Source organism: Rhopalosiphum maidis, chromosome 1, assembly GCF_003676215.2.
Source record: "Rhopalosiphum maidis isolate BTI-1 chromosome 1, ASM367621v3, whole genome shotgun sequence".
In the NCBI taxonomy this organism is placed as follows: domain Eukaryota; kingdom Metazoa; phylum Arthropoda; class Insecta; order Hemiptera; family Aphididae; genus Rhopalosiphum; species Rhopalosiphum maidis.
The window spans coordinates 56,696,456-56,723,797 of NC_040877.1; the positions used below are offsets into that span (position 1 = coordinate 56,696,456).

At 29.7% G+C, this 27,342-nt stretch overlaps 2 protein-coding genes across 3 annotated transcripts; one reads left to right on the plus strand and one right to left on the minus strand.

The window, feature by feature from the left end:
* Positions 1-171: 171 nt before the first annotated feature.
* LOC113550082 (ATP-binding cassette sub-family G member 5) lies at positions 172-14,608 on the plus strand. The gene is given in 10 exon segments (XM_026951701.1): positions 172-224; positions 226-434; positions 911-1,261; positions 1,337-1,609; positions 5,179-5,407; positions 8,170-8,287; positions 8,368-8,461; positions 10,916-11,054; positions 12,766-12,948; positions 13,750-14,608. Coding segments are annotated over 10 exon segments (1,992 nt in total). The 3' UTR covers positions 14,093-14,608.
* Positions 14,609-14,687: 79 nt separating this feature from the next.
* On the minus strand, positions 14,688-25,942 carry LOC113550080 (rapamycin-insensitive companion of mTOR). Of its 2 annotated transcripts, none has more exons than XM_026951696.1 (27): positions 25,229-25,942; positions 25,110-25,167; positions 24,872-25,043; positions 24,637-24,768; positions 24,365-24,558; positions 24,090-24,297; positions 23,864-24,029; positions 23,611-23,789; positions 22,334-22,464; positions 21,754-22,265; positions 21,500-21,688; positions 21,205-21,413; positions 20,955-21,044; positions 20,559-20,778; positions 20,327-20,496; positions 19,686-20,250; positions 19,430-19,629; positions 19,248-19,364; positions 19,075-19,169; positions 18,796-19,009; positions 17,749-17,813; positions 17,521-17,661; positions 16,754-16,939; positions 16,547-16,690; positions 15,298-15,430; positions 15,060-15,198; positions 14,688-14,980 (listed from the first exon to the last, which is right to left on the minus strand). In XM_026951696.1, the coding sequence occupies exons 1-27, from the start codon at positions 25,310-25,312 to the stop codon at positions 14,732-14,734; spliced, it is 4,962 nt and encodes a 1,653-aa protein (XP_026807497.1). In that variant the 5' UTR covers positions 25,313-25,942; the 3' UTR covers positions 14,688-14,731. The 2 variants fall into 2 exon arrangements, with proteins under 2 accessions (XP_026807497.1, XP_026807499.1); XM_026951698.1 differs by having other exon boundaries at positions 14,732-14,980; positions 25,110-25,157.
* Positions 25,943-27,342: the final 1,400 nt, after the last annotated feature.

Consider the following 27,342-nt stretch of genomic DNA (forward strand, 5'->3'; position numbering starts at 1 on the left):
TGAAATCGTCCGAGACACCTGCACACCAGGTATCCGAGAGGGCGGTGAGCAGGTACGATCCAAGGCAGCCAACTAAACCGGTCTTTAACCTCTAGCGTTACTCCACTATAGAATGTATAGGAAAACAACAGGACGTGGTTGGCTACAGTGGCAACGACCTTCTGCCAACAAATGGCTAGAGGTTTCGGTCCAGCAGTTCTTGTGCTGCACACGCAACATAACTGTGCTGATCCTCTGTTCAGTTACGATGAAACCATCCAAAATGATCGGCGGCGATTATTCTCTAGAGCTGAACAACATTTTTCACACGGGCCAGGTGGAGCCCGCCTCATGTTTCCAAAGGTTGTTCGGGTCCGTGCAGACCGGGCTCATACTCAAAGACATCACGTTGGAAGTTCGGGCTGGCGAAGTGATGGCCATACTGGGATCAAAAGGTAACACATAATATTACAGCGATCATTGTCAGATACTGCCTACTTTTATTATGTTGCGTTAAAAAAAAAAAAAAAACATAGGCGTGAGGGATGTTATTAAATAATTTTCAACTCCTACAGTCCTGAAATTATAGTGCATACAACGTTTTACGCCTTCTAATTTAATGTCATTACTCATACTTTGTATTAGCTAAAATATACTATACAATTATAACTTTCATGAGTAATGATAAATGTATTTGTTAGATTATAATTAAATATAAAATATTGTTGTGTACGTAAATAATAGCAAATGATTCGTTTTAATTATTCAAGACGATTTTAAGACTGTTACGAAATAAAGCTCCAAAGCTCTGACCCTTTAGTCTTCATCTATTTTTACGTAAACAACAGTTCAATAGGTTTTAGGTATATATAACCTTTTCGAATATAGTATAATTGAAATTAATATTAAATTGTTATTTAATTTTATAAAGGTAGTGGTAAACGAGCACTTTTAGAAGTCATTGCCAGACGAAGTAAAGGACTGTCTCGCGGTCAAATCCTCTTGGACGGGAGGCCTCTTACACAAGCTATGTTTAACCAGTGTTGTGCGTATGTTGGCCACCGAGCTGATCTTGTCCCATCGTTATCTGTACAACAAACGCTACACTATGCAGCAAATTTATCTATTGGCTCACAGGTCAGTGGTTACGTTAAAGACTCTAGGGTCAGACAGGTGTTAGCAGACTTGGCCCTAAGTCAAGTAGCCAGACACAGTGTAGAGGCATTGACCGAAGGCGAGTACAGACGACTAGTGATCGGGACGCAATTAGTCAAAGATCCAGGTAAAAACTGCTCTATAAAATCCTGTAACAAATAACATAAAATATATAATAATTTAAAATATTTATGCACAACAGTGTTATTGTTATTGGACGAACCAACCGCTGGATTAGACCCGTTAACTACGTACTTAGTCGTGTCTATGGTCAGTAGCCACGCTAAGCGCAGAGGGAGGGCTGTAATACTCACTATGGAAAAACCAAGATCAGATGTTTTTCCATTTCTCGAACGCGTTGCTTACTTGTGTTTGGGTGACTTAGTGTACGCGGGACCAACTAGAATGATGTTGGACTATTTTCGAGCGGTTGGATTTCCGTGTCCAGAAATGGAAAATCCACTCATGTATTACCGTGAGTAAAATATATTTTTAAACTATAACAACTCTTATATTATTTTGTAAAGATTTAATATCATGGTTGATAGTTGGTCGGACCACTGCAATTTGATTTTAGCATAAATACAAATTTTATATGATAATTTTATAAATATTAAATATTAATTATGATTATGAGTTGATGTTCGTCCCTATTTCCCCAAAAAAGCTGTTGATAAAATAATATTACTTAATAAACACAGCCATCTCTAATAACTAATATCACGTTGTATTCAATTGTAACAATAAATAAAGTTACACCATATATAGCCTATATACGGGGCTTTCTAAAATAATTTTTATTATTTATTTAATAATGGGGGAATATTTGATTTTAATATCTATATTACTATATTATATCTTACTATACTAAGTATGAGACATATACGTATAAACGCGTACACGACAAATGAATTAGTACTTTACTTATAAAAACTTAAATTTAAACTAATCAATTATTCGGCACGTTGAAAACATGTATTTTTAAATGGAAATTATATTTGTTCTGTGAATGACATACATCGTAAAAATATACTGCATAACAACAAAGTTCTATGCATTTTAAACTATGGCATAAAATAACTCAGCAAAATAAATGATTTTTGAAATTTTGTAGAAATTTGGAATGGTTTAAAAAAAATTAGTAAGTATGTTTCTATCAAACTATAATACATATTATATAGAAGGCGTATTTTCATATTACTATAAAATATTTATTACATTTTTTAAGCATTTAAAAAAATCCAATGTTATTGAAATAATCACGTGGATTCCTTGTATTACGGATAATTTTGTTATTGATAAACAATGTTTTATATGTAATAATCGTAAAGATAATTAGATATTATAAAATAGTTGGTTATATTCATCAGGGACGTATTTAAGGGAGGAACCCATGTGGCCGTGCCCCCTCCCCATTCACCATATTTTATACTTATTTTTATTATATGAGATATTTTACAACTCTACACCCCATATACGCAAATTTGAACTTTTTGTTTGTGCCCTCTCCCCCTTAAGACATTTATAAATACGCTCCTGATATTCATAAATCAAAATAGTTTACCTAAATGTATCAGTACATATTTATAATTATTATCAGTTATCACATATAAAATAATAATAATACTCGTAGGTAGATAGTATCTACTATACCTACATTACCTAACTCATGTACGTATTAGTATTAAATGCGTAGGTATACAATATTAAAAATGCATGCAGCATGTTCGCGTTGTTCTTGATCAAGGACACTGGAGACTGTAAATTGACCATTATCATTTAAATTGCTGGAATTATTTAATAACATAGCATACATTTTTTCATTTTTATATTACTATATGAATACAATTTATAAATGTATATCGTATGTACTATGTACAATATATACATGTTTACAGTTAAACACAAACCAAAATAAGTTAATTTTATACGTTTAATATCTCTTAATTGATAAAAGCTTTACTGTTTGAATACACCACTGAATATATTATACATAGTACCTATCATTAACTATTGTGATATCTAATAAACACAATGTTTAACAGTGGGAAATAGTAAGGTTTTTAAAATGTATACAGTATACATTAATAGTGACTCAAGGAAATGTAATCTTAAAACATATCGTAACATCCTCTTGTGGCATCATTTATATAAATTTAAATTGGTATTGTATAACAATTATCGTTACTTTATAATCACTAGCATAAATTAGATGACAGAAGTAAAAATAAAAATCTATGTATATCCCTTCCCCCCCCCAAAAAAAAAATATAATTTTTTTTTATTTGATCCCCATAAGAAACATTGAAGTTGATCTATTACTTACAATTACGTACGAAACATATTTTGTCAAACTTTGAAATATTATTTTAACTAGAATAAACTTTTAAAATACTTTTAAAAACATTTAAAATCGAAGTATTATAAATACTCTTCTAGCTGAAGATCAGTGTGCAAGAGGCTATCTTTGAACAAGAGTACCAATTATATTTTTTCCTTCTAGTTTCATTATATCATTTATACCAATGTTTTAAGCTCAATCGCAATTTTTCAATTTTATTATTTAATTATACTTGATATTATACAGGTTAAATATATTAAGAGGGCGTAAAAAACCAACGTTTTAAACATAGATAATATTCTTACCATAAAGTTTCATAATAGGTCAATTCACTTTAATTTTTAAACTAACGGAGCTAAACGTGATCTGCTGAGCATTAATTTGCTATGTTACGTACTTGTAAGACGGAGACAACACATGCGGGTGTTGCGGCCTCTAAATATAATATATTACCTTTAATTTGTATTAGATTTGTTAAGATAGCCAGATAGGTACTTATAACTTATAATTTGTAACCCATATATTATTATGTACTGTCCTTATGTCAAGGTTTAGTCAAAACAAATGACTAAAACATCTAATATATTTACTTATAACCTATAAGGTATTGTATAACCTATGACTTATACCTGCCGATTTTTATTGTAAACTCTCCAAACTCTTAAAATTTCTCTAAACTTTTCTCCATATTTCCAATCGTTGTATGATCCTAAAGTCAAAGATAAAAAATAAGGTTGTTATTAATACACGATGTATTTAACAATAGTATCTACTTAAAGAGCGGTAGCCTGATTGTTATAAAGTTAGTAGTTACATAATATGAAATAACGAAATGCGGCTTTATTCTGTAGTTGCTATTGTGCTAACTCTATCGTTATTCGTTGTATTTGAGTTAATAATTTTAGTCATTATTTAGTGGGTATTTACTATTTAGTCATGGTTAATGTAAACATCCGCAACATTGAGTACATATTATTATAATAAAATGCATATACTACATGTGTATTATAAATAATTTTACTATTATTATTAGTTAATAATTTATTATAATATTATAAATTATAGTTTGATAATATTCTTGAAACGATCTCAAAGAATGAGTTGGTAGTTAAATTTTGATTATACGTTAATAATATGACAAAGAATTAGATTCATGCAAAAAGATCTGTAACTAATCGCCAATGTATAGTCGTGCTTGCATAATTCCAAACAAAACCATAGATAATACGCAGACAAATCTATACATAAATAAGATAATCTTAGAATAAATCGTTATTAATGTCACATGATTTGACGTAAATAGGTAAAAATATTTACTATAATAATATGCTAAGTCGATTACCTATTATTTATAGACATTTTTAAATCTTATGTATAGTGTATACTATTCGGTTAATCGTTGTAATTATAATAGGGGTCAGCGATGCAGAAAAAATTATCGTTGATCAAGTCAAACGTCCAAACATAATAATAATAATTATATATATATTTTTTTTAACAAAAAAACACAATAATAATATTGAACAATCACACGTGCGCATGCATCGGATAATATATTTTTAAATTTTCGATATGACATATTGACATGTCGTAGGATATAATACGATAATATGTGTTTAATGTATATATTATATACCTATTATACGACATTTACTATCTATACTAACGATCGATTATCTATTAATTATTATAATCTGTTACAGTGTGTTTGTCAACGGTGGATCGACGATCTCGCGAGAGGTTTGTCGAGTCCAATGCACAAATCGTGGCACTGGTGGAGAAGTTTAAAATGGAAGGGGCGCCCTACAGGAAATCGTCTGCAATGTCTGTGCTCCTCGGGTCACCGCCTAGTGACCACCAACCCAACTCACATCCGTATCCATATTCGGCACAGGGGTCTTCGACCACACAAATCGGAATGACGTTGTACCAGTAAGTCGCAGCATAAATAATATGTATTATAATATAAAACACGTGACGCGTTTTTCGATTCGGCGGACGTAAGACGATTCATAATTGTTTTTTTTTTTATCGTACCTCAGGGGAAAAAACGATTACACACCAAGGGTCATAACCGATAGGTTTTTCTTTACATTTATGACACGACTCGTTCAATTTCACAACAATGACCCATTATTGCCATCAAACAACAAACGTCAAATTTGCAATACCGTCATACCTGCTCATTTTACGTTTTTTACGTACACCGAAACGAAACAAAACCGTATTATACCTACACTCTGCAGCAGAGCTGTAAACTTACCTCAAAATAATAATACGTTTGTATTCAATAACAAAAGTATTTATGAAGAAAAACATTACGATTGCAGTTATTTCATATAATATAGAGCAGTAAAATGTAATTTTTTCGAATTACAAACATTATTATTATTATTATCGAACTCGTGCCGCATTATACCCGTATATACATACCTATATTTACAATTTTCTAACGAATCCAGCAACAACAAAAAAACCCAATAGGTACGTTTTCGTTTATACAGATAGCACATTTAATTTATTTACCGTTAGTTTTTCAACTCAAATAAAAAAGAAAAAATGTATTCTTTAGTATCCACACATTTAATAACAATATAGTACTGTTTAATAGTGGTGTTATAACTTATAAGTTATAACATACCTAGTAAATTATAATAGGAAGGAAAATTTTATAGGAAAATTGGAATATTTTAATGTGATTAACTTTTATAAAACGTTGATACATCGTAATTAACATATTGAATATTCTGTTCGGACCCTATGGCAAATGTATTTCAATCAAATTCAAACGTATCTACGTCATTTTGAATATAACACAATTATTTTTTGTTTTAAATATATTCTCTTGATTTTTTGATTATTTATTTTACACGTTTATTATTTTTTTTTTTTATTAAATGCGTATTATTTATTTTGAATTTATCACACTGGATGGTCTTGGCAATTGACAAAACATCCGTTGCAGTTTAGGCAAATTATCATTTTCGACAGTCAGCTGAAAAGGCCTGTCCGTAATTTTATCGGCGTACCGTTATCGATCGCTAAAACCGAATATATTCCAAAATTCTTTTCAAAATTAATTATATAAACTTTCCAATTGTATTATATTCTACTGCTGATTATTACTACATAATAACAAAATAATAATACATTTAGCAATGTGTATTTAACTACTCGTATACATAGTTTATTACAAATTGATGTCTTTTGAAATACAATTATAATATCCATCTATTTAAACACCAACAACTAACCTACATTAACTTTTATATTTTAACAGCTATAATTGGGGTTTAAAACAAAATTCTAATTTTCTACATAAGTAATATCATAAATCATAATCTAAATCGACCTTAACGACATTATAATATTATATAGATAGTTAACATTATACATGATTTACTACTGACCCCATCACACTGCAATCATATCTTAAATGTTTTCCCATGACTATATTTTTAGGTATGCTATAATATGTATATTATTATGTACTGCCATAAATGTAATATTTCACCTCGTGATAGTAAAATAGTATTGTTGTAAATCGCGACCACCATTCTCTTTAGAAAAAAAATACATGTTGTGTCGACAGAATTGTTCCAATTTTAAACGCTGAAATGTAGGCGATGCTAATACGATTGTCTAAAAAAAAAATGTTTCCGCGGGATATTCTTACACGACTATACACGACTTGGTACAAACTTAGACCCTAGGTATCTAATTATCAATTAGATAATTGACCTTACATAAACATAAACTGTAAACTTGTAAAGTGTATACTACATTCAATAACATAGGTACTAATAAATAATAACAATTAACCGGTGTAAATTTAACGAGTACCTATTAACTTTAATAGCTTACTTTTAAATATATTTAAATAATACCATAATATATTTATTATAAAAAATATATACTACGCAAGTGGAACCTAAATATATTGGCATATATAAGTAAATCATAGTTAATGTGTATTCCAGCAATATTTTTTACTATACGTTCTACCCTCCGACAATGAATCGTTCATAAAAAATAATAATTAACAAGTTATAATTTAAACACAAGTATATTATATTCAGGTGTGTAACTGTATAACACTTAGATATATTATGCACTTGTGGTAAGTAGCTACGACAGTTAAACGTATATTGTTTATTTAGTATTCTACGGTACACCACGGCGGTGCATGCATAAGAATGGGGCCATTGGCCATGAGAGCACAGAATGTATAAGAATATAAGATTCATTGCCTCTATAATTTTGAGGGATGGAAAGTTTTATAAATAATTTAGATTTTAGTGAATGGTTATTATTCGTAAATAAATTTCTGAAAAAGGTTTAGCGTGGGGCCATGGTTAGCTTATATAATAAATAAAAATAATTATTGTTTAAAGTTCAAAAACGCATGTTATGGTTTTTACTTATTTATTAAAAATTTAAATTAGTCAACCAAAAATTTAACTAAGATATTTACTAACATAATTCTATATAAAAGTAGTAGATATTCATAATTACGATAGTCTTCTTTTGTAATGAAGGGGTGGGGGTGGGGGGAGATAAAAACTTCTGTGTTTCTTAAACCTTAAATACTTACACTGAACCAGTATAACATATCTATTAACTACCCATAAAATATTGTCAACTTTGCTTCAATACTAGTGTGGTGTTAAAAAACTACCTATATACTTTTATAGACGCCAGTTCGCTTCTACATTCGGATGTTCCTGGCAAGCTCTGTTCTACTTGTCAGCACGACTCATCGCCATGCCAATCGCATTCCTGTTGATTTGGCTATTTTATCGCGATATAAAGGTAAGTAGCCGATATTTTTGCATTATCCCATTTCTTTGGATGCTTAAGTCGATTCAAATGTTCATATTTGTACTGTGTAGGATTACCAGACAACATTTATGTCCCGCAGTGGTCTGCTGTTGACGTGCATAACTACGACGTATTTGACTTCTATATTTACTACAGCGTACACATGTAAGTATAGTTATATACCTACAATAACGAGTAACGACATAACGTAGGTACCAAGTACAATGATGTAAAGAAAATAATGAAGACAAAATGATTTAAAGACTAAATAGTAAATATATGTATAAAAAAAATAAGATAACACTGTAACAATTTCGAAAATAGATCGTGTATTTCTGTTTATACAATATACATATCTATTATCTATGTATAGAAACTTATAACTTATATTTTTTTACTTTTTTAGTAATTCGGTCATTGACTCATTGTTTTTGTAATTTTATTTCGTAACTAGGTTATTGTAGACACAGAACCGGGTATGTATACTATCTTACAATTTTTAAAAGCAATGAAATTACATTTTTTATTGCCCATTGGAATACTTATTGGATACTAGCAATTAGATATTAAATTATTTAAATTTATGGGTGATTCCGGATTCTGGTTATACCGTACAAACTTTGAGTATAATCTAATGTTATTGTTAGTGACTAGTGAGTAATAATGCGTTTTGACAATACTGGATTTTCAAAAATATTAATTGTATCTTTCTTAGTTCTTATTCAATTTTAGTATTATTGTAACCATAAGTATAATGCTACGACAATCATCACCCCTGAAACCTCAGTTAATTATGTTTATACAACATATAATTCACGCGATTTTTAATCAAAAGATGTAGACATTTTACTTGATGCTCCAATATTGTATAAAAAATATATGATGTATGTTGGTTAGTTGCGAAATTATGTTGTTTTTTTTTTTAATTCACTTTTTTGGTCGTAAAATTAGTCATGCAACTGCAATCGACTGCTCACCGAGATTTTTTGAGGTGATTATTTATATCAGACATCAATATAATAATATACTTACCTTTTTAATATGCATCTACTTATTTTTTAATAAAATCCATTGATTAATGATTATTTTTTTTTCTTTATTCAAATTAACCGAATTTTTTATTAAAAATGGATTTTAAATTACAATACTGCTTATCAAATCAATTAAAAAGATTGTAAAAATGTAAAATAAAGATAACTTTATAAATAAGAATGTTATATTCAGTACAAAATATTTTATCCAATTTAAATGAAATCATAAAACTATAGATAAGAACTATATAAAAATTAGAATATAAACACAACAATGTATACTTATGATCAATCGTTACTAATATATGAATGAAAAATGCTAAACCAAAAAAAAAAAAAAAATATTTAAAAATAATTATTAAAAAAATTCTAAAGACTCGATTTGAAGTACCTATAACTTATATACGATAATAATATTATAACCTAGCCTGTATACACATTTTTTAAAATGTATATAGTGTGTTTATAATCTATATCCTATGATGATGATTAAATAAGGATTAAATATAGCTATTTTTTCGAATAATTTGAAGAAAGACAAGTATACCTACCCATAACTATTACATTGATTAACCACAGTAATTTTAAAAATTGTCGTTAGTACACATCCATAAGACTTTAATAAGAGAAAGTTTCGATAATTAAATTTATAAAAAAAATTGTCCCTATCCAATTAAAAACATTAAACAATATAGGATTTCCAATCAATATAAAATCACTTCTGCTTCTTGGTATGTTTCTAAATTTCCAATTTCTCATAAGTTATGAATCATAACCTAAATATTGAAACTATCAACCATTTAGCAAAAGTCCACTTCGACAAATTCTATTCTACCACTTAACATCAATAATCTCATATAAATGTAAATGTAAACTATATATGTATATGTATTATAATTTCCAAAAGTCCTCTCGCAGTCTCAAAATACACTGGTACATGAATAGTTTTATTCTTGAACCTGTGATTTTCGCCATGAAAAAATAAATATTTATATTTAGATACCGCTGTTTTGTATGTAGGTCAATTTGCTCATTTGATGACTATGTAAAGAATGTAAGTTTTATAATATATTTTTAATAAAAAAAGAAGAAAATCATTAATGGTTTGACAATTATGTATATTTAAAATTTACATGACACCACAGACGAGGAATCTCATGAAACTTTCTACAAACGAGCCGTAGCTAACTGGCTAACTAATTTATTAATAACCAACTATACTAAGTATCTATTAAAGTACCGCGTGTCGGCGCATGTATAACCTAATACCATTTATACACTATTATATCCGTTTATGAAGAGCGTTGACATCGTCGATTTGATGATAAAAAATAAATAATAATAATAATTAAAATATTAAACACGTGTGCCCGTGTGCGCAAAGTGTAACGGTCTTGGACCTCGGCGAATCCAATTATAAAAAGATAATATCAGATAAATTCTTTGTATAAATATCTTGAACCACGGTAAAAATTAAACATAATATTAATATGAATATATTATATATTATACAATCGAGTCCTGTATACATAACATTATGTTTAGTGTTTATGTACTGATGATAAAGTGTACGTTTTTATGGTTCCAGACGCTCCTCACAGGACACGATACTATCAGGAAAATCAAGATGGCACGTACAACGGACCACTTTTCCTCGTCAGTTATTTCACTTTCTCGTTGCCGCTCGCTTTTCTCACCGTGTTCGGATCGTCGGCCATACTGCACCAGTGAGTACCGGATATTACATAAGTAAAGAGTAATGACTATAATACGTATTGTACATTATAGCTTATAGGCTGGGCACTTATTTAATAAAATAATAAGAAATAAGTAGTTACATATAGTCTACAAGTACGTTATTATGATTTATGAGTTAGTTTTTTTGACATCTACTCAACTGATTATAGCGTACGTAATGAAGGTAGTGCGTAATATCAGCTGACGCGTGTAGAATATAATTTGAACGGTTGAGCGATAAATTCCATTATTTTAGTCCAATTGAATCACATTGTAAGCCACTACGGTCTACGGCATACATACCTACTAAATTAGTATAGCATAATTGGTATGATTATAGTCTTTTAGATTTAGACTTTAGTAATAAGTACTAAGTAGATATATCGGTTCGGTATATTATAATTTTTAATACAATTAATCAGTTTTTAATTCATTATCCTTATCGAACTAATCGTTATTTGTAATAGGTAGATACTAGATTAGATACGAATACGAATGATACGATATATTATACAATAAATATATCGTAAGAAGAGACATGAAAAAGAACGTAGTTAAGGACGATGCTATTAAATGAATTGCATACATTTTCTATGATCATCCCTCGATCCTATACTCGAATTTTCAAATATATGGGTTTGAAACTAGCAATTTACAATTATTAGATAATACTATAATTTTAACAAAAACTATTAGAAAAAATTACCGAGAGCATAAGTATTTTTTTGTCACATGGTATCATGAACTGGGGGAAGGGGAACTGCGTTACACTATTATTTTTCTAAAAGGTAAAATACCTGACAATCCAAATATATATATTAAAAATCTACATTTTTAATAGGAATTGGATTTTTTATGTCTCTTTTATACCAATGCGTTTAAACTCCACAATTAATTAATTTGGTATTTTAAGAGCTTACTATATTATTGACTAAATGGCAATTAGTTTGTACAATGTTATATCTGTAAGCAAGACCGTACTTAGGGATGTTAACCCTTATCCCCCTATTTTTTTTTATTCGTCAGAAATATGTGTATAATATATTAATATACCATATTGTAGTAATAAAAATAACTTCATTAAAAAAAGTGATTTGTTAATTTTATTAAGTAAAAACTAAAACCTAAAATTTATAACTAATGAGAAAATTGACATGTACCGTTTTATATCTATGCAGATCTGGTTTCGTCCAAACCAAACATACATACCACACGTGTTTTACATACAATATTGTAAAATATCACGGTCATGATGTCGTTTATAAAAAAAATAGCATGCTACAAACTACACTCGTATCGAATTATCGAATACTAGTAGTGTTACAACTACTATTTATTGGTCCATATAAATAGTGCAGTATGAAAATACGCTTGTTGTGTAGCAAAAATTTAAAAATGGACAGTTTATATAAATGCATATACGATATACGTTTTCCAGTGTTTGTACATTTACCTCTCATTTTCGTTTACACCTACACCCGGTAACTTTCAATATTCTCAAAAAAGTGTACTGTTCGGACTGCAGGTTATTTTTGTAGAAAAAAATAGGTATATAAGTAATACCTATTATATATATAGTATACTAGTATGTACAGAAAAACAATTATTGAATTGTACACTAACACTATAATATATATACATATATATAATACTATACAACGACGAGATTTTTAATAATAGTTAATTATTGTTTTTGCCAAGCCTGATGAAGTTCGACGACTGGACGGAATTGAGTCTATTTGCGGCTGTGCTGTTAAGCTGCTACCTGTTCGCTGAACAGCTAGTCGTTGCTGTGATGGCCGTATCCAGGAACCCTTACAACACCAGCGTGTTTTGTATATACATCATCAGCGTCATGATCGTGTTGGGCAGCGGAATGCTAAGGTACGACGTAAGATAAATAGCTGCATGACGAATGACTACCGGTGATAGAATTAATCTACCTCGTTTATGAAACTATGGGCATAAGATGATCAAATATATTAAGATGGGGGTTAAGAGAAATGGCTTGGTAATTTTTGTACTGCCAATACAATCATTTTCAATCAATAACAATAATTCAAAATAGTAAATTGTAATATCTAGTTATAAATTTATGATACCTACATAATATAAGGGTCGACAATAGGCGGTTCACTGGCCAAATCCAGCCCGTGGAGGAGAATTAACTGATCCCCGAAAATATTTTTTTTTAATGCTAATTTTTTGCACATAATAGATATTTGATCTATACTTACAAATGTACTTACAAAGCATACGATAAAGTTAACCAGCAAACTTATATAAATGCGTGAAAGTCCTTGCTCTAGTAATAGGTATTATCTATCTGACCACCTGGGAATTCATGTTCTCAGAAGATAATATGTACCTACCTACTTATATTTTTATTAAACTAATACAGTAATGATTGTATCATAAAAAGTACTTACCTGGATAAAAGTACCAGATACCCTACATACACATAGGTATATAATGTTTCGTATCCGAGATACAGACATTTTTTTTTAATTATAAAGTATATCTAGGTACAGACACAAACAATTATTCAGATACTACAGTATCTTAGGCACCTGCATCATATTATTACACCGATCGTGCGTGTTGCTACCCGCGCGGTGCTCGCTGCCCGTGGCGAATCGTTTTTTATTTACGTCATTGTCTGATCGTCTTTGTTTCCATATACAGATCTTACCGTGGCATGTCGGAGTGGCTGTCGTGGGTGACATACGCCACGCAGACAAGATACGTCGGCGCCTATCTGACGGCCCAGGCTTTCGACGGCCGCCAGCAGTACACCGGGTTACCGCAGAGCGCGGCACAGAACTGTTCTATACTAGCGGCTGAGCCGTTCGCGTGCCGGTACCCGGACGGGGCTTCCTACGTCAACGAGCGGTATCCGGCCACAGTGGCCGACCCGCAGATCAATTTGGTCGCAAGCTTCGTGTTCCCGGTAGCCGCCGCCGTGTTCAACGTCCTGCTGTACGTGGCCCCGTTGCCTTCCTACGTCAAGGCCAAGTTCAGAGAATAATCGAGGCTTACACAACTACCCTCCCACAATACCGTCACTACCCCGTGGGTAGGTTTCGGTCCGGATAGCGTCCGAAGCGACAGAGTAACGCGACAGAAGGGTCGACGTTATAAGTACCAATAGGCCAGAGGGCGGCTCCCCATCAAAGCATTTCAAATACCGTTCTCTATACCATCATATTTTAATATATTATTATACTCATACCTACCCACGAAACCAAACAGAATTGATTTTGAATTAATGTGGCATCTTAAATATATTGTTATATGTAGGTACTGCTGGTACAAGGTTCTATTTACTAATGTCAACTCGGCACACACAAAGAGTAATTACGCAAACAAGATTATTCTTAGTGTAGTGGACAATCAGTTATTCGCAGTATGATATTAAAGAATAATGCAATCTTCTGTTTGAATGTTCCTTCAATTTTTGTACTCGTATCATTTGTGACTAATGCACTTGCATCACATATTTTATCATTGTTAAATGAATACAATTTTTTTTTAAATATATATAAATATATATTTTTATAATACATATACTTGTAAATATATATATTATATTTTTAATGAAACAAAACAATATAAATTAAAACAAAACAAATTATTTTTAATACCTCCTAACTCATTTTTCTACCAATTATTCTTGTGATCGTTGACTAGAAGAATCATACACTGTTTGTTTACGTTGTCTACTTATAGTCGTAGTTGGTTTCCATTCTGCTGTGACTTCGGAAGACTGCCTTTTATGTTCCAACTCGGCTTCCATGATTACTTCAAGTTCACTCTCCCCGTGTCCTTTTTCTACCTCATCATTACTTATACAATTTGTACTCAATGTTTCAAGTGGACTCTGACGACCAAGTATCATGGCTGGTTCTTCATATAGCTATTAGAATAAAAACAATTAATGCAATGATGATAATAACTATCATAAACTTATCAGTTTAATATATTATGATATTTACCTCTTTGAATGGTGCATCTAAAAACAGTTCATGCATATAACGTCTAGCTTGAATGTGATAATGGTGGTCAGCTAATAAATTACATACATCTGAGTAAATACATATATCATGAAACAAGTCACCATACATTTGTTTCATTCTGTTTAAAACATTAACAAAATGTACATATTAATAAAATAAAAGCGAATATGTAGAAAGGTAAAATATATTTAAAGAGAAATTTAAATAAAAAACATACTGTAAAAGACTCTGGGTAGACATTTTGTACAAAACAGGATTTGGTAATTGTTCGACAAGTTTTAAAATATCTCGTCGTAATGCTGAACGGCTTTTGGTTATTCGATCAGCTAAAGTTGACCTTTGCGCTAGACCTAAACAAAATGTAATAGTTTTTAATATTCCATAATGCACATAATATATAGTATACACATTATACATTAAAATAAATAAAAACATTCTTTACAAGTGATATTACTTCAATTATTTTTAATTAATTTTTACATTATTGTTACTAATTATTCTTATAATAAAAGTTTTCTCTGGTTCACAAGAGAACACATCCATTTTACACATATAGACATTGGCAGTGATCGATATTAATCAATACCAATATTATAGATATGTAAAATTGATAGAGGATGCATGAATTTAGATGCATTTTGGTCATTACCCAGGTGTATTCTCTCGTGAGGCAGAATATTTATTTCTAATAATTAAACAAATTTACAATAGACCTAACAAAGTCAAATGAAAATTTAATTTGATATAGAATAGTTAATAATTTGTCTATTACTTTTAAACTTTCAATACACAAAAACAATCTTATTCGTCAAATAAAAAAAACATCATTAAAAAAATACACATTTCTACTACAAAAAAGTAAAAATATATATTCTTTCATTGACTTCTGATTCTAACAAGAGGACGTTATACCTGCATGTGTCGTCTCTGTCTTACTAGCGTACATCATAGCAAATTTGCGTTCAGCAGAACACAATTTTATGTTGTTAGCTTTAGTATTGGAGTCAACTTACCTACTATCAAACTTAAAGATAAGAATATTATCAAAGACACATCATATGCTTTTATTAATATTGTAATTTCAAAGTGAGTTATGAACATTTTAAAGCTGCAATATTTTATATAGGTATAATTCACTTAAAAATAATAATCTCAATAAAAGCATATGGCATGTCTTAGATAATATTCTTACCTTTAAGTTTGATAATAAATAAAGTGACTTCAATATTAAAGCCAACAACATAAAATGTGTTTTGTTGAACGCACATTTACTATAATGTATGTTAGTAAGACAGAGACTACACATACACGGGTATAACATCCTGTTCAAACAAATAATTTATTTATATTTTTTTTAAACATATTTAAGCATATTTAAGCATAAATTTAAACTTGTTAACATTTGTAAAATATAGAAAATTATTTGTCAAAGTTGAAATATAATCTATTTAAGTTAAAATACTTACTACTAATATCAGAACTGGCACCACTTTCATTGCTTCCAGTACCAAAACCTGAAGCTTCGTGGAGGCATGAAGATTTATTGTGTTGCCACGGTAATAGTATTGGACTTTCTCCTTCAACTCCCATACCATAACTACTTTCAGTCTCTAAAAAAGTAATGTTGGGTTCATATTATGCTAATTTAAATTGAAAAATTATTTTAAAAATACCAGTTCGACATCGTCTAAGAGAACTAGACGATACTTTACGATTACGTGTTCCAGATCGATTAACATGTTCATTAACTGAACATAACATACACATAGATCGATTATGACTTCGTTGTCGTCTAATAGGTAATGGATCTGCTATAACTTCTTCAGTATCTGAATCATCAGTACTGAGAACTTCAGAACCTATTGAAAATAATATAAAATTAATATTTTATTTAAATATTGGAACATTAACTATACATATTGACATATTGTATACATTGTAATTTTTTTAAATATCTAGATAAATAAATTATTTGAATAATGCCTGTTGTATGTTCTAGACCACTCATCAATTCTAATCATATTCATTAACTTTTTATTACTTTTAAAAATTCTAAAAATCCTCAGTTTTCACAATGAATAATGTTACCTATTTTTAAACCAAAAGTAGACATTTCTTACTCAATTTTTCATTACTGTAAGTTCTAAAAATTTTTTAAATTTTGAACCTTCTATACAAATTATTCAAATTTTTTGGGCTAGGGCCACCATTGTTTTTTCTTTTCATACATTATTCAGCTCCTCCCTCTCCATTCAACAAAAATCAAAATCAAAATCATAAAATTCAAGTTTTAAATGGGAAAATTCTCATAATAAAAATTTAGTTGATTTTAATGTGATAAAAAGTTCATGAAAATAATTAGAAGACTAATGAATGGCCCAGAATAAACAAAAGTATTTAATTATTCAATATCATCATAACAAATAAAATGTTTACTTACCAGTTGATAAATATTTAAAACAAGATGAATCTTCACAGTCAGGAGTAGGAACAGATTCTGATTCTTTTTCTATATTGGAAAAAATCAAACCAAGATCAAACGGTAAAGTGATTCCACCATAACATAGCTCATTATACTGATCTACAAAAAGTAATTACCATTATAATATATTCAATGAAAAACAAAACAAAAAAAAATAATTTTTTTATCTAATCCTCCAAACAATACCTTTCATAATATAATGGCAACCTTTGTTTGAAGTAAGAGAAGACTTTTCTGATTCTGGGTCAAATCTAAGATTCAAACATATAAGTATAACATATAATAACATAGTTATTCAAATTGCATGTTACATAATTAATAGAGATAACAGTAAGTTCCTTGCTTTATAATTTACATTAAATCAACAATCTCAGAATTTATCTAAAATTTAGATAAATATTAAATATATAAATTTAGATTCTAAATTATAAAAAGTGGTAAGGGAGTTGAAATAGACTAATAAAAACTATGAATAACACTAGATGCAATGTTATTTAACTTAACATATTTTGCATATTTACTGGTTAAAAAATATAGATGTGTATTAGCATTGATTATAAATACTATTTATAATCAATGGTGTTAGTAAGTAATTTAATGTTACTATAGGCAAATTTTATTATCCTTTTATCAAGTAATTTAAATTAAGTATAACTCTGAAGTATCACTGTATAAGACAAAGCTTATTTTAAAATATTTGTTAAGTCTGTTAGGTATAGTCAATATTAGGTATATTTGATTAAATGTGGTCTAAAATATTTACGTGTCCTGGGCAAATTATATCTTTATAAATGTGCTTCTATATTAATATAATATTTATTATTTTAATTCAATCCAATTTAAAATTATTTCTTTTAGTTTTTATTTTTTAATTTCTAAATAAATAAATGACCTAAAAAGGTTACTATTAAAATCAATAACCATACATTTTAAAATTAATTTAACATTTCACCTATAATTTTTTGATGCAATGAATATATAAAAGTGAGCATTATTTTGGTTTTATGCACTCTTACTTACCACTCACTAGCCTACCTACCATAAAAATTTGTGATAAAACACTCAGTGTATTTTCACTTAGACCTATGCAAAATATATTCAAACAAACATTAAGATAAGCATTAGTTTAAGATACTATAAATATGTTAATATATTTTAGAGAGAAGATTACTGTCCTCCACCAATCCCCATTTCCACCAAACATAATATCATCAGTTATTCATATTTACTTACTGTGAATAATTTATATTTAATGATTGTCTAAATTCTCTAGGTCGGATTAATGGAGACATCTTGTCCATTTCTTGGTCAGCCAACATATCAAACATATCTGCTGCAGTTGATTGATGCTGTATAGTCATACTTCTTGAATTTTTCCGACTCATACCTTTCTGTATCATTTTTAATGTTCTATAACCAAAAGAATTTCTTCTTGGCAACTTAGAACCTTAAACATACAAAATAAATATTTATTTATTTATATTCAAAATTGTATTGACCCATTGAAATTACCTTCTGGTACTGTGGACATTTTTGAAAATGTTTGAATAGGAATAGTAGACAAGGAACTAGAACTAGGTATTGGACTTAATGTCTGATATCTGTCGCTAAATATATTAAAAAATATATTTTAAAATTTTGATTACATATTATATAATAATAAGTGCAACGGAATAAAAACTTACTGGTAAAAACTGTAATCTGCATGACGTGTATAAAGTCCAGATTCGCCAGAACTAACTCCACTAGTACTACTATCTACAGTACAACTACTATCAGACCTTAATCGATAACTTGCACATCTAAAATATATATATTTTTAATAATTAATTCCAAAATAATTGTTTAAAAACAATAAAGTGCTAACAGATTTTCAGGCGGTGAGTTAGCTTGCTCTACTAGCTGTTGACTATCATCAGTTGTTTTACTTTCGCTCAAACTTCTTATATGAGATTGATGACGAGACCAAGATGCACAGTTTGCAGGCAAAGTGGACCATTTCTTTTTTCCAGAACCTTGAACACTTGGATCCCAAGCAGTATCATCTACCCAATCACTAACAAGGCCCTATAAAAGAAGTATTTTTTTATTTTATTTATAAATAACATTTAATTAATACTTACTTGAGAACTATCAGATGGAGTGGATGTTAAATTGGGATCTGCTCGTTTATCTTTGATTTTATAAAACTCATCTTCCAAGTATACCCTATATAAAACATTCCAACCTGCATTTCTAAGGTGAGCTGCTCCAGCTCGATTAGAACTAATTAAAGCCAATGCATATAATGCCGTTGCTCGTACGGAGTATACTGGATAAGAGATTGCAGTTTTACATAAAGCTTGTAAAACACCATTATTGGCCAAATAGCAAGCACCTTGAGGTACACTACCAAAATGACCAACAGCCCACAATGCAGCTTTTAAATGTAATTGGTCTTTAGCAGGAGATTCTTGAACAAGGTTAAGTATTAATTGAATTATATTTCGAAAATAAATATCTTTGACAACTGATTGAAACCCATTTTCATGTACAGCTATTTGAGAATAAAGGTGAGCTGGTAAACAAATATTAGGAATTCGGTTTCTTGACATGTCACTAGTAAGTCTAGTTTTATAGTGGCCATCTTCATGACGTTGATGAAGAGTTAATTGATCATGTAATTCTCCTTCAACTATTAATACATACCTAGGAAAAAAGACAATTCAATCATTGATAAAAAAAATAACTTTTAAACTATAGTTATAATTAAATTAAATATTACCTAAAATTAAAATGGGTTCCCCAATTATGTAATTGATTAGTAACAAAACTAGATTCTGACAAGTATTTATATCCAGCAGTATCTGATAAAAATCGAACAAGTAAAAGCAATCCTCGATCTCCTAACTGAAGAATATTGGGTCTTAATCCAATTAACATTTTTAAATATTCCTAAAAAATACAATAAACAACATTTATTAACTATTCATAAACTATTATATTTTCAATTATACATTATAATCACAAGCTTCATCGAGAGCATCCAGAGCAGCCATAGATACTACAGGGTTATCATCAGCAGTTTGTGAAATGAGCAATTCAAGTATCCAAAAACCAGTTACAACTACATCTTCTGCGCGATGAGCGTTAAATCTTAGGAGTATACGTAAAAAACGAGTTGCATACAACCGAGATTTTTGTTGAGAACAGGAAAGAACACGGCCTAATAATACTCTAAATAAAAAATTGTACATACATTTATTGTTATTAATTTTAGTAAGTACTAAAAATGGTTGATAAACAATTATTCAGTTAAGTATGAACATAATATAGCAATAGCTCATAAAATGTTTAATATATATAACATATGGGTAATTTTTTTAAATAGAAAATACAAAAAATGCTATTACCTTGGAAATGAATCAGTCGTATAATCTAAGCAGGAAACAATTAGCTTGACGTAACAACATAAATGAGTATTCACAGCAATATTCAACAGTCTAGAAAATCAAAAAATATTTAACTATTTAACTAACAACCTATATAGGCAGAACTCATTTTCCTAAAGTTATATTTTGTTTCAAACTAAGTTTGAGTAAATTTAGCTCAGTGCTGAATATTTAATACTAATTTATTATAAATGTATAAATATTTACTTACAAAGGAAAAATTTTAGTTTTATCTAAACAATAGCGTCCTCTTTCAGTAGAACTAACTCTACCAAGCATTAAAAAATAATGTTGACTTAGTGTAACAGCTAAACGTTGAGGATTTAAATAGCAACTATAAGAATAATTGGAAGACGTTAATGCTTCTAATTGTAAATGAATGTCAGTCAATAGAATATTTAAAAAAGATTCTCCACTTTCCTGCAACAATAAAAATAATATTAGTCAAACTAATTATATATCAAGTAAACATAAAATGTATGAAACTTTAAAATTAAATATCTTACATTTGGAGCATCCATTAAATCATCAACTAAATCAAATAATGCTAATGTAAATAAATTCAATGGTAGAACTTCTGGTCTAAGTTCAACATCCCCATACATTTTTGAAGATGGTTGAAAATACTCAATTAATCTTTGCACAAATAAATTGTAACAAATATCATCTAATTTGTTTACATCTTTTATTCTTGTCTAAAGTAAATAACATAGTAATAAATAATAATATTAAGTAATTAAAAGCTTTTTATGATGTTTACCTTGAGTGCAGAACGTATTGGATCCCATTTCCAAGCTACTGCTTCTTTAACAATCAAAACCCCTGATTCTTTGACAAAGTCTTCACATTCTTTAGTCATAACAGATTGGGCTCCCTTGTGTTTCAATTGTTTTTTATGAGTGACATACCTTAGCATACTAACTTTTGGACCAAATAAATTCATTGCGTGGTACAAACCAATAGTAGCTGGCATAGGTTCATGATTTAATATTTTGTACAATTTAGCTAAAGCAGAAATAGCTGCCATGGCATTGCTTTTTTTTACATCATCTCCTATAAATATTTCAGACTTTTCAGGATGAACCGTGTTGACTGGATAAAATATTAAGCGATCTTCAGATGAGCATAATACTTGGTCATATTCTTCAACGGAAGTGCTGCAGTTAATACATTTAGATGATGGTCGACCTTCTAACGCATATGCTACAAGATCAGATAGGGCTGGCTTAATATTTGTAGGGACTATGCTATCAGCTAAATGAAGGAACTCTCCTAAAATATAAATAAAAATATAAAAATTTTTTTTTTATTTCAAATTATTAAATACTCATTAAACTTACCCAGAAGAATAGTGGACTGAACAGATAAAACATTGTCAGATGTAAGTATAACTTGAACAAGAGCTTCATCAAGTTTAAGTTCTAACAAACAACTTACTAGAATAGACTGAGGTAAATTAACTAAATTCACTCTAGAATAATATATTTAAAATAATTATTAAATAGATTTAACAAAAATACAATAATATTAGATATTCAAGAATACTTGACAATATTAAAATTTAATTTCATAAAATATATTAAAGATGAGTCACTAATATTATAAATTTAGGACCCGGAAGTTCACACACTAAAAACTATCAAAATATGCATGCAAATTTGCGCTTAAAATCACTAAAATATACGTTAAATATACATTTAATTTTTTTTTGTTTTTAGTAAAAATAATATTTAAAAGATGTGGGAAAATATGCAAAATTTATAGGGATTTTTACAGGTTCTCAAATACAAACAAATGGCAATTAACAACTTGACCAAGCAATGACCTTTAATTTTAATCAGTTTTTAATTTTATAATAGCAACATTTTAAAGACATATTTTTCAACAAATAAATTTTGAAATATACTCAAAATTCGACATTTTCATGAAATATTAATAAAAAAATAACACAAGTAAAATGCAATAAAATGCAACAAAAAGGCAATTTTATTTTAAAATAAACATATTTTTTTAAAAAATCTCAAAATATGCGAAAATATACACACTAAAATTTCATTTTTGAACTTATTAGATTGTAATTCAAATCACATTATTAGCACATCCTGCTACTTTTTGATGGACTCAGTAAAAACATGCAAATTCATGAACTTCTGGGTCCTAATTATTATTAATACAGACAATTGTACAAGTATACAATATATATATACAGAAAACCTTGATTATCTGTCACTCTCTCATCCGTTAAGTTCTATTACACACCGCCCACTTTCATAATGCTATGCTATTGTAATTATAAATAGAATATTGCATGCTCATCTTACAGGTATACTCATATTTGTAAGAAAATAAAAAATTTATCTATGAAAAAAACTCAAGATTTCTGTAAACAAACCAAAAACACTAATTTTTCAAATTATTTTAATTTATTATCGTATTATGCACTAATATAATAATATTAAAATTAATAAAAGTACAATAATTATAAATATAAAAATTAATATTTCCTTTTATGCGTTACTCTCTTGATCCCGTTTATCGAGATTTTACTGTATATGTATAATGTATGCATATTGTATTAAATAATTTTTCTATATCATAATGAAATAACACTAATCACCTTTTACTACTCAAACTTGGAATAAGATCCATAGCTTCTGTATATATATATCCACTATTCAAACCAAATTTTTCTCGATACTTGTAAGGATTGACAGATTCAATAGCAGTGTCCACATCGTCTACCCATTCAGCAGGGCAGAATCCAAGAATTTCTCGTAATAAATTAATAATTGCAATCTTAAAAATTTACATTTAGAATAGCACACACATTCAATCGTTTTATAATATGAACAGATAAAACCATGACTCACCCTAGTAGTAGAATTTTGTACATGTAGTGCACGTACAATGGATGATAAACCACTTTTTGAATTCTCTCCCGATGGATCACAAAAATACAATACTCCAATCCAAGAACGTAACAAGGACACTAAAGTCCCATGAGCTGTTTCACCATATGAATTTTTATCATTTGACCTAAGTATGAATAATTATAATATTTAAAATAATTAATACAATGGTCAAAAAATAACTTACTTGGAAATTGGATTAAAATCAGTGAAATGTGAAGCAAGTTGACCAAAATCAAATGACACTAATTTTCTTGTATCTGGATTATTTAACATCCAAAGTAATGTACCCAAGACGCATTCTGCCATTCTTAAAGGTAGTTCAGATGTAATCAGAACATGGCGTAAAGCTTTTAATCCACAACCAACCACAAATGCTTGAGGATTCAACAAACCTAATACAATTACAAAAGATGTTTTAAATGTAAATATAATTACCAAGTATTGAATTAAAAAACGAACATAGTTCACATAGAGTGGCAACACAAGCTCTGTGTAGTTGATCTTTGGACGGTCCATGTGCACACATTGCAATAGCTGACAAAGAATGAGTAAATGCATTGGGAAATTGTTGAGGACAGACAGTGCATGATTTACGAATGATCCTTAATGCTTGTAGACGTTCACTCTCGTTATCAAGTAATAGTTCCAAGCTCCTTAATTATATTACAAAACATGGTACAATATCTTATAACCCATATAATTAAGTATAATTAAAACAATTGAATATTTACCTGCATATAAGTATTGTTAAACGTAAACGTACAAGAGAAGTTATATCTTCAGGTTTTTTGATACAATGACGTATAGCTCTTAATCCAGCTGCTCGGACATCAGAACTATCACTTAACAAACTCGGTGTAAGGCTGCAACCAGAATGTTAACATAAATAAATAATAATCAAATAAAAACACTTAAATTGATTTTTTTTGACTATACTAAACATAAAACTTTATTTGTATTACTCACCAACACATTATTTCAAATGTAGAGAAACCAAATACTTCACTTCTGTTTTCACTTGCATCTGTAGATGATAAAATTTTGACAAGTGCATTTAACAGACACAATTTTTTATTGTCACTAAACCCTTGTGTTTGGATTAAATTAGAAAATATCTTTTTAAGAGATTCTCTAGGTTCTGAAACATATAAACTGTACTAAGACGATTGCTTACATAACATAACTAATTTGAATTGTAACTTACTAAACACCAGATCCAATTGAACAGCTTCATCTTCAAAATCGTTTCGTCCTGGAAAACACTACTATTAGTTTGTTAAACGATTGAGCAAACATCGCAGTGCGGTCGGCAATCAGACTCACCTCTAGATTTATTCGAGTGCATTTTACGATTCCAATGCTTCCAAACTGACATGTCAGTGGCACAGTATCTGGTGGAGTTAACATGTCATCTTTGGTGGACCGGTAAAGCGACACCGACAGACCATTCTGGTGAAGCGAGCCGCACAACGGTTGTCATCGACGAACTGCCAAACGGTTCGTTAACTAAATCCGATCGTATGCATGCGTGTACGTGTGGGTGTGGGTATATATATATATATATATATATATATATAATATATTGTATACAAATATCTGTGTGTGTATATTATGTCTAATAATTATTGTCGTTTTATTTAAACGACGACCGGCGAGTGTGTGAGACACACATAATAATAATATCGATGTTGTTACAAAAACTAAACTGCGGCAATCACATCGTATCGTATCGTATCGTTATATTATTATTACATTACGGCATTACAGTCCTCTCGTCTCGCACATATGACACCTATAAATCAGTAAATCACCTATGTGTATTTAAACACGGGAGGTGTAAACATACTAACGTGCCAGTGTGTGTGCGTACGTATAATAAATTTAATGTGATATAATATTATAATTTGTGTAATGCAATGTGTTTACTGTGCGTGCGCGCGTGTCGAATCACTCGTGTGTGTGTGTGTGTGTGTGTGTGTGAATACGCGTACGTATCAATCTCTGGAGTCTAGACACAAGAGCGCCGTTAGCGCGACAGGCTGGAGAGAACGTCTGGGCCGCCGTTGCCGCTCGGAGCCACTGATAACTGATAAGGACAGACTGGTCGTGTATCGCTCGGCGATGATTATTTCGCGAGTTCCTATTGGCCGCTTCCCGCCCGTCGGAGAATAACGCCGCGTCCGTCTATCAGCCGTGTCTCCGTGAGCCATCACTATGCGTCTATGCAGTATGCACTATGCACGCGGCTCGCCATAAGCTCACAACACCGAGTAGTGACTAGTCGCTATCCTTTTAGAAAAAAAATATATTAATAGATTGTGTAAATTAAAATGATCACTGCTTCCTAATTAGTAATTACTAATTACTATAATATTATAAGCCCATAGGTTCGGGTTTATACCTAATTTATTTATTTATAATTTATATAATTATATATCCTATGTCCCTATGATATGAAGACGTATATTTTAATATTCTGTAAAAATGTTGTCAATAATTATGCATGACTATCGATAGACCATGGTGAAACATACTCAAACCTAACCAAAGTGGAGTAATCCAAAAAGCTGTAAAAATCACATTTAAAAGTTAAAAAACTTGAAACGTTATATACTTATTACCTACAAATTGAATCCCACGCCCAAAATAAAGATACTCATAAATACGTATGACATATTACAAAACAAAATTGTTCAATTCGAGTCAATAGCATTTCCTCTTTGCTTTAAAAGAGATATTAAGAGAAACAGCGATGACGATTTATTTATATTCATTAAATGAATTAATGTTCAATGAGTTTTTAATTGACGTAAATGCAACCTTTTGTGAGTATAATATTTTTTTTTACAACAACATTTTTATAATTTATAAATACTTTATAAAACATATTTTTTCATAAATTAATAATTAATAAAATTTACTTTAATTATTTGAATAAGCTATATCAGTATATCACGTATTTGTGTTTAATTTTTAGTAGATCGCGTATAGATTTTGATTGCGTCTGTAGCACAATACCTAATATTACACGAAAATTGAATTGTATTTTAGTGGAAACTAAAATTTTTTTACACAAAATAAGCCAATTATTATCATTATATAACTTTTGGGGGGAGATTTACTTCCTACCCAGCACCACCTGACATATTACTATAATTTTATTATTATTTTTTATAATAAAAATATAATCGCTATTTTAGTGTCCAGCTAATATAGTAATATGACGTAATACACCGTGGTATTCAGCAATATAGGTATCCGGATGTCCGGTCTCCGTAGTCGATTTAGAAGCGTTTTAAGTAATCGGTTTCACACTTACATAAAATAAATCGACCGGATTTCCGTACTTTATTAAAATATCATTAAACTATCATACTATCGTAAATCGACGTTCGGTAATTTCGTGTGAAACAGGTACATAATATATTCATTATGTG

What these genes read in the sequence shown, in the direction of transcription:
- LOC113550080 (XM_026951696.1), bottom strand. Translation starts at nt 25,312, where the DNA reads ATGTTAACTCCACCAGATACTGTGCCACTGACATGTCAGTTTGGAAGC. An exon ending in CCAAGTTTGAGTAGTAAAAG is followed by an intron (nt 22,465 to 23,610) that starts GTGATTAGTGTT and finishes ATATTATTCTAG; the next exon opens with AGTGAATTTAGTTAATTTAC. An exon ending in TAGATGCACCATTCAAAGAG is followed by an intron (nt 14,981 to 15,059) that starts GTAAATATCATA and finishes TTATTCTAATAG; the next exon opens with CTATATGAAGAACCAGCCAT.